The sequence below is a fragment of the Haemaphysalis longicornis genome, unplaced genomic scaffold, assembly GCF_048455015.1.
Source record: "Haemaphysalis longicornis isolate Haplotype H1 unplaced genomic scaffold, Haemaphysalis longicornis Haplotype H1 scaffold_4, whole genome shotgun sequence".
Lineage (NCBI taxonomy): Eukaryota > Metazoa > Arthropoda > Arachnida > Ixodida > Ixodidae > Haemaphysalis > Haemaphysalis longicornis.
In genome coordinates, this window is record NW_027526361.1 from 73,720,510 (window position 1) to 73,729,639 (window position 9,130).

The 9,130-nt window shown below is 46.3% G+C and overlaps 1 protein-coding gene across 1 annotated transcript in view; it reads left to right on the forward strand.

Annotated features, from left to right (window-relative positions):
* Window positions 1–6,877, forward strand: part of LOC144179792 (neprilysin-1-like) — a 62,888-nt gene extending 56,011 nt beyond the window's left edge. Inside the window, exons 6-8 of the mRNA XM_077708228.1 lie at window positions 91–234; window positions 5,044–5,372; window positions 6,757–6,877. Coding sequence (XP_077564354.1) covers window positions 91–234; window positions 5,044–5,372; window positions 6,757–6,877 — 594 coding nt within the window. The remainder of the gene's footprint in view (window positions 1–90; window positions 235–5,043; window positions 5,373–6,756) is intronic.
* Window positions 6,878–9,130: the final 2,253 nt, after the last annotated feature.

Consider the following 9,130-nt stretch of genomic DNA (forward strand, 5'->3'; position numbering starts at 1 on the left):
AAGTGCCACCACCAGTACTTGTCGCAGTGTTATTTTCCGAAGCTTCATCGGGGTTAAGAGTGATAACGCGCCTTTCCCCGCCTCATGCAGATCGTTGGCCACGAAATCATGCACGGCTTTGATATGAAAGGAATCGGATACACCACCCGGGGGGCTGTGAAATATCCGAAGCACCCTTCGTCGGTGGCGGACTATACGAAGAAGGTGTTGTGTTTACGCTCGTCCTACGAGGAGGTTAGTACTGCTGTCTTTTCTTCCGCTCCTGCACCGGCGCCTTGATGATCTCGCAATTGTTCATGCCAGTGTTTCCGTGTACGTGCAAACAGCCTACGTTTTCGTCTCTGATAAGGGCTACGAAAAGAAAACACACCTTCATTCAGTTTGAAGAGAAGGGACTTGTGGTAACTCACTTAGCTACACTCCGTCAAGAATACCGTTTTGTTAACCAAGAAAAAACACAAGGAAAATAAAAAAAACTCACATTTCCTGCTGGTCCACGAAAGTACCACGAAAGCAATAGGCACACAGTTTACAAAGGAACACTTTACGACTGATAGAACCGAATTCTTTTAGAACCTTCTCAAAATAAACCTCAGGCAAACTTGTTGCTATCAGTTGTATTCTTCGAGTGATCGAACAGATCTTCGAATGCCAACTGAGTGCCCCACCCTGTAATGAAACCGTACTGTCTTGGTGATAACACGTTATGCTTCTTAAGGAAGCCGAGCATAGTGAAGTATACATGTTTTTTTTAATTACCAAGGCAATGCACGAAAGTAAATAGATAGCTTGAAAGTTGTATACCGAGTGAGAAACCTAGTATGTTAGTCATTACCCAAGCTTATATCGATCAAATGACAAAAATCTGCTAAATATCCATAGAATTGTTTACTAATGCGTAGCAACCTTATGCGGCTTGTCTAGAGTGTGAACTCCTTACAGCCAAGATTGTTGGTATTTTAAAATCTGTCCGACCAGTTATGTCCATGTACGCTATTGTGATTACAGGTGTTACTTCCGCCAAATACACATTTTCGTGCAAATGAAGCGCGTTACCCTGCTCGCCATTTTCGCTGCTCTTGTATTTTTCGTAGGTTTTGGTATTTCAAAATTCTGTTCCACGAATTATTCTCATTTACGCAATTATAACGAATAGCGATCGAACTCTGTGAAATCTGCGAAATCGCACGGAGCACGATGAACTTGGCAGCGTTACAATACGTCACTGGGTAAATTTTTCTAAGGAGAGTGTGGTAGCTCAACTTCACATATTTTGTGATGCGAGCCCAGAGTCATACGGAGCATGCGCTTAATCAAGGCTTCAAGACAACGGCCATTACGTCAAAACAGAACTGGTGGTGGCCAAGTGAAGAATCGCTCCTATGAAGACCTTGACATTGCCGCGACTCGAACATGTCGGCGCCGCCCTCGGGGCCCGTATATGCAAAACTTATTGGAAGCATGTTTTACCAGACTACAATGTAATGTCAACTATATTTTGGACTGACTCCCACATCACTCCACACTGCATGACGGGTAATGTGTCACAATATAAGGAATTTGTGAAAAATCGAGTTACTGAAATTAAAGATTCACGGCGAAGACACAGCGGCGGCATTGTTTTAGAAATTGCAATCCTTCCGATCACCTCACTCGCGGAGTATTATTGCAAATTCTGAAAACGATGTACGATACTGCCATGGACCCACGTGGTTACTGAAACACCCTACACATTGGCCTACGGAAGACTCAGCAATCGGGTTCAAAAACGTCGACGAAGAAAAGGAAAGATGTGTGCAAGTTTGCTTTGTGAGGACTGTGAATTCCATCTTGGACTTTACGCGGTATTCCAATCTGCTGTGTATTCTCCTAGCCACGACTTGGGTTATGCGATTCATTCAACATTGTCGAAATGTTGCCAACTGGGCATCTACATCCAGCTCAGAGTAAAAAAAAATTGCACAGGCGGTTACAAGTTGAGCCTCCACCGTGGCTGTGGAAGGCACCATGTGCAGTCGCGTGCCTTAGTGGCCCGGGCACCTACCCGTAAAATTGGTACAAGCGACTCCCCGGACTGGCGCTCGGCCCTTGTGTGGGACTACAACAGTTTGGAAGTTCACTCGGCTTGTACGGGAAATCACCCCCATGAAAAAGGACGACTGCAAAAGCGCAGAACCATTTTTTTGGCGGTGACCAAGAATGGGGCTGCCTTGGTCACCGGCAAGCTCGACTACCGGTCACTGCCCCCTCCTAACTAAGTATCGCTATAAAGTTTCTCTCTCTTTCTCTCTGTCGTTATTTCGGCAAAATTCTAACGCCCACCGGCTAATTTGACCTAGCGTCGCAGCCTGCGAGATCGCCTAGTCGATGTGCAGAGAGCAACCCCCCCCCCCCCCCCCCCGCCCTCAAAAAAAAAATTACACCATCTTCCCGTGGGGAACCCCGATGAGGATGCGAAGCATCATGGGGGTTCCGTTTGGTTCCATTGTATTGCCGTTATGTTGAGGGATCTGGTGTTTAGTAGTGCCAGAGTGAATTCCGTGTCCGGGTCCACATCGGTGGCAAAGGCACGCAAGTACTGTTGTGTGACGGTGAGTAGGCGGTGGTTCTCGAGGCGCCGAAACTTGTCCATGATGTTCTTGTCGATGTTGCCGTCTCTCTGGTAGCATTGGTAGTCTCCGTCAGCGTTGGTGAGGTAAAGGGTAAAGGTTGTTGACTTTGGTGCACCGGCTGAGAGCAACGTACACGCCCTCCTCTTCGCAGCTTTTTCTTCTTCTCCTTCGGCGGTTTCCTTACGGGAAGATGACGACGGTCCTTGAACGCGAAGCTATCTCGTGATGGATTCTTTGGTTGGCAAATCCTTAGGGACATCCTGCCAAAATCATCATCAGCGGTGTCTGGCCAAGCATGCGCGGTGGGGGTGCGGACGGCGGACAACGACAACGACAAGAAAGGGAGGGACACAGCGCCGAGCATGAGATGCTCCGCATCTAAAAAGCTGTGCCTAAACCACCGCTACTGTACAGCTGAAACATAAAAAGAAATGTCGTATAGGCCAACACCATGGTCATCAGCATGATCCAAAACGGGTAGACTTATAGGCTCGCTGGCGCAAGCTGCCGCCCGATGCCAAGAGTTAGGCCATTACCATCCATCCATCCATCCACGAGGAAAGCGATGTTGGTGGCTGCTGCAGCGGTCGAAACCTGTGTGCTTTGTTGCTTTTGTCCTCTTGGTGCAGTCATGTCGCAGGTATCTGCAATTCTCGCCTTGGCGCGAGCACATTCAGCATGATTCATTTGCCACAGAGCATCAGGCAGCTGTCAGAGCTATTGTTGCCGTTCAAAATAGCCCCAATAAACAGGCGAATATTACAAAATTCTTTCGCAAATAAAGGTACATCATGCTGGGGATAATTTCGCGTTTTTGTTGATCCTTCGATATTTCAATAATCGGATAATTCGAATATGTTTTCCCGATCCCACCATTGTCGAATTACGAGACTTTTACTGTATAAGCAAAACTTCTCCAAACCATGAAATCTATAAACACACATCATACAGACAAAAGAAAACATTACACAAAGAAAACATGGGGCAAATTACCAATGCAAAGTGGCACTAGCATTGTTGTTTTATTTGAATGTACATAGCTTCTTGACTTTTCCGCTGCGAAATTCAAATACCCGTTGAAAACAAAGTTTTGACCCACAACAACAAAAAGTTTCTCGCGTCTGGGCATTCCAGAAGAACCCGCAGTACGAAAGCTTCGAGGTGATCGAGCGATAACAATTGAACGCGGTAAAATTGAATTAACTAAAGCAAAGCTCCATGGTGGTATTGTAAGGGGACCGAAACGGCAGGGGATAAGCGTCAGAGATGAGCGGGGGAGAGAAGAGAGGCATTTAGGTGTGAAGGGCGGCAGAAGGCTATCGTCTTTCGGTGACATTTCCACTGAAGTAAGTAGATACGAGGTTATTTCTTTATTTTACCACTTTTTTACAATATCTTTTATTACAAATTTTGAGAGAGCCCAGATCTGAGCATCGCAGAATCCATGCTGTCAGGTGACATCGCCTGGAGAACCTCAAAAGGAATAACTAAGTCCTCTTCACGCGTTATTAATTTTCTCTCCTGCGTGGGAGCTGCGTTGCATGACGTCTGCATAGTTGTATCACGTGTAAATTGACTTTACGTAATGCCAGCTACGTAACGCCATTTACGTAAAGCCTCAATGACCCCCTATCGGTTATTTTAGCACACGCCTTTTTCTTGTAGGCAAGTTGGCAGTGTATACGGCTGGGGATGGTTTGGTTCCCCGTTCCAATCGAGCGCAGCAGTGTTCTTGCCCTCAGTTGGGCTCTAGTGTCGCTGGGATGTACACCCCTTTCTTACTGGAACACCCAAATACACACACTCACGTGTTCACATTAAAACTGTACACCCTCTCACAGCCAAGCGTTTGCTTTCAACCGATCATTTCCTTTCTCCCTGGCAATAGTTCCATTGCCCCTATTTTTTCATTCGGGTACTCCCGAAGCCCATCCGTGGGAGTGTATTAAGTAGCTTAGCACACGCGCATACAAGAACGACATCATCAGCCGGTCTACGCCCACTGCAGGGCAGAGGCGTCTCCCATAAATCCCCAATTATCTCGGTGCTAACTGCGACCAATGTATCCACGCAAACGTGTTGATCTCATCTGGCCATGTAACTTTCTGCAGCCCCCCGCCACGCTTGCCCTATCTAGGGATCCACTCTGTTACCCTTGATGACCAGCTGTTATTTGCCTTTGCATTACATGCCCACCTCCATATTTCACCCAATCCCATTTCTTCTTAATTTAGACTAATATTTCTTTAGTACGCGTATGTTCTTAATTACAAACAAACAAAGGTGCTATTTTTCTTCATCTCTCACACGCCTGTGCACCCCCAGGCTCCTTTCGCACGTTTTCATTATTTAATCCTGTCTGTTTCCTTGCTCACCGGCTGAGGACCCACATAACCTAACGCACCCAGCGTCCTTGCATGCGTGGTTGCAGGTTGAAAAGGAGCGGCAATTCCCCGGTCTCGACCCCAAAACCGACTCGGAAGGCTTCGCGGACTGGACGGGCGTGCAACTGGCGTACGGGGCCTTCCGGTCCCTTCCTCCCGCCGAGCGTGATGCCACCGTTCCCGGGCTGTCGCTGGACGCTGAGAAGCTCTTCTTCATCGCGCAATGCTACAAGTCGTGTGGAAGCGAGACGAAGCGCAGTAAAGGTGGTAACTACTGGGCCACCCGGTCGCGCTGCGTCGTGCCCTTGCGACACATGCCAGAGTTCGCCAGGGCCTTCTCGTGCCCAAAGGGCAGCAAGATGAACCCCGCCACAAGGTGCTCCTTCTTTGAATAACGCTGAAGCTTAACGGTAAAGTCGGCACTCCCCCTCCACCGAGGAGTGCGGAAGAACGAGCAACTGGCGCTGGCCTGTACAAGCGATGACTGCATTCAGAGAAACCAGTGCCCCGTAGCTTCTATCGGGCCTCCTATTTTTATAACAATTGTTTTTGAATAATGAATTCAGCACGTACTGAAGCGGTGTCGTCATCCGTGTGTGTATGCGTGTGTATGCATCTGTGTGCGCGCAATTATGCGTGTCAGACAGTGCTGTCGCGGTAGCGGCTAAGTGCGCGGCGAGATCCCGTCGACTCTTCAACACCGGACTGAAGGCGAGTGGCACAAACATTGTCAGAAGAGATGTAGACGCTTGTAGCTACTTTCCCAGAAGAAATAGTAGAGCTCGTATGCAATTTCCTGTGTTTTAGAGGCCCATTTAGGGACATTTTTAACCAGAAAAGTGCGTTAGCATCTGCTGCTTCCCTGGCACGGCCTTCCGTGCCAATTAACTGATGTTAACGGGGCTAAATTTGGCAGGCTACATGCATGTTTCCGTTGCATCACCGCTGAATGACCAAACCAAAAAACATCGTGATCATTAGAAGGGCCGAAATCCAAACACTTTCCAAGTGGCATTAAAATCACAGCAATGCAGTGTGACGTCACTGTGCGAGTTCCTGCGGTGTCAGCAAATGCCCCACGTATTTCCTTTTCTGACCCCTATCGCAATAAACTAGAGTTCCAGACTTCCGCTGAAGAGTCAAGTAATGGATTATCTAAGTTATCTGCACTATGCAGGTGCATGAAAAAAACAATCTTCCGACGATCTGATCGGGGTTCCTCCTATTGGAGCAGAAAATTCAGATATGGTTTATGTGCGCAAACAAACGGTTCTAAATTTGGAAGTTTCCTCTTGTCCCTGAGGTGGGCACCACACTCCACAGGACTTCCTGTTTGCAACGCGTTGTCTAAAACACACGCGCGGGCTTAGCACAGGCTTCAGAGTTGGCGCACGTATTTCTTATGGCTGACCTACCTAAATTTACTGGGCGGCCATTGTATGGCACCATTGTCATTTCACTGACCAGCGTCACCTGTGGCGAACCGGTCGTACGTGGAATGCCGGTGGCGGTCAGCGCGCCGTGCTTATGCATGGCTTTCTGTCGTTCTACTGCGGTGGAGCTTGTCAACCGCACATAACCGCAAGCGCTTTTTCGAATCGCTAAATCTTGAAAGTGGAGGCGACATTTACGAAGCATGCCATGTGGAGAATTTAGGCCCATAATAAGTAATAGGAAATCCCACAGAGACTCAATGCCCCAAGCTAGAAGTCGAGCTGGAAGTGCAATTGTCCGTTCCTTTGTGCAAATTTTTCATGCAGTGTTGTTGCCGGCGTACAGTTTGGCGCATCGAAGAACATAGTCCAGCTAGATGCTCCTGCAATTAAGGCCGGCGTGAGCAGCCGATGCAAGTGGGCTGTGGCGCTCGTCTTTGGCAGATGATGAAGAAACGGCTTCGTGCACGAGCGAAAGACAAAGTTGGAAGTGCTTTCTAAGATTTGCCCACCAAAAAATATGCTAAGGGATGACGCTCCGAATTTCATTATTTACAGTAGAATCTTGGTTAGTTTCACAAAAATACGCTTACACCAACCATCAGGAATTGTTTCCAGAATGAATACCGCCTCTTAAAAAGTTATTTTTGACGCGGAGAAGCTTTGTTTTACGCCTGTAATAAGTCTTGGTGGTTGGTAAGTTGGTTAATAGTTTTCCAAAAAACAATTAAAGCGTGGTTAAGGACCTGAGACAGAACAGCAACAAAAACCTGTCCCCAGTGTCACAAGTAGATGCTTCATTCACATGTTACCTCAAGCTGCCACCTGCGCTTGAATAAGCAGAAAATGTGTCGCTTGCGCTACACTCAAATGGTTTTTATCCAAGGTTAAGGTTCAAACAAAGCCCACAAATAAAAAAATGCAGAGAATTTGAGAACTATCTTTTGGTGCGTAAAGATTAGTATGCAGTTTTTCTGTTTCACTTACCTTGCGTTTTCTTGGAGACAAATAATGACTAAACCCGGACACCTAATTACGGAATAAAGTTTGATTTTGTCAATTTGTGTCCAACTCTCTTTTTTATTTTGTTCTAAGACACGCATGAAACCGCACGATTACGTAGAACTGTGGCTAATTAGGTTTTGATGTATTTTGATTTTCGTGCGTTTTCTGCAACGGACGAAAGTTGCCAGATTTGGCAGACTCGACTGTCACAATCCAAATTGGGTGACTTTTGTTTCGTTTGACGATATTTGTTTTTTTCTCTCAGTGATTTACATTTACCATTGTAACGATACATGTGCTGCAAAGTCATTACATGGTTTGCGCTGAGTTACTCTGCAAAGGATGCTTCCGCATTAAAAAACAGAGGCTGACGTTAACACTTCGCCACATTTTTTGACGCCTTGGCCTTCTATCGGTGAGCCTTTATTTCAAACAGGTGGTGAAATGGGGAGGGGGAGTGTTTGTAGCTTGGGCTGTTTGGTAGTTGACTTGCTTTGTCTTTCGAAAAATTTCCAGAACAAACGCGGGAGTTCCACTTTAGCTCTCAAGCTTCCCTGCTGTCATTCATCGAAGGATAAGGGACAAAGCTAACGGTTACGGAAGAAAATTGTAAACTGCGGTGACGTTTCCACGGCCAAAGGATAATCCAACCCGTACACTTCAGCGACATTGTCTTCAAAACACATTTACCGAGGTACTCCGCTGTGAAGGTTGGTGTGGAAACCGTAGTCATAGAAACTGGTGAAAAGAATTTAAACTGGCAGAAATTATTAATGCTAACAATTTTATTCCTACTTAAATAGTCCTAGAAACTCGTGAAAAGAATTTAGACTGGTAGAAATTAATACTAATGCTAACAATTTTATTCGTACTGAAATTTGGTGGAGGCAGTCGTACAGCGCGTCAAAAAGTGCCCATATCAATGCGGCCCATACCCAAACCTAGAAGTGTCCGACGAATTAGTCGTTAGCGCACCTAAGGACATAACACAATGGCCTAACCTTCGTTTCACCCCACATATCCGCTCACAACACCACCTAGACCTCAACCGAACGCCTAAATATCGAAGCAAACACGAAAAAAAAAAGACGAAGGCAGGCTGCGTAGTTTAATGTGCCGGTCCATTCCATTATCCAGTGGAGCGCCGAGACATGGCGCCACACGTTCAGCTGCCTGGTCCCTAGAGTGCTTGCGTACTAAGAATACTGTAAACAACTCACTTTTAGGTCCCTGAAGCCGTGCCTTCCACACCCACACACAGACATGAAAGTGATGCTCGATTGAATTACAGAAAAGCAATAACGATGCACCTGGAAAGTTAATACATTTATAAACACAGCAGCACATTTATCGAAAAATCCTGCGGAAAAATAAAACATTTCCTGTCATACATTTCTGCAAATTTCAAACACTTCTGCAATAGGAAGTGGACATGTTTGATAGGACTTCCAGGTAAAAATGTCAAATTCAATCTCTCCCGGATATACCTTATAAACTTCTATCTCTTTTGGATATACCTTTTCTGATTTTCCCTTCTACATTTGGCATCGTCAGACAGATGCACAGGTAAACCTACCTGGATGGCTGGATTGATGGACAGACGGACGGACGAATGGACGGACGAATGGACGGACGAATGGACGGACGAACGGGCGCATCTATTTATTTATTTATTTATGAAATACTGCAGGCCATA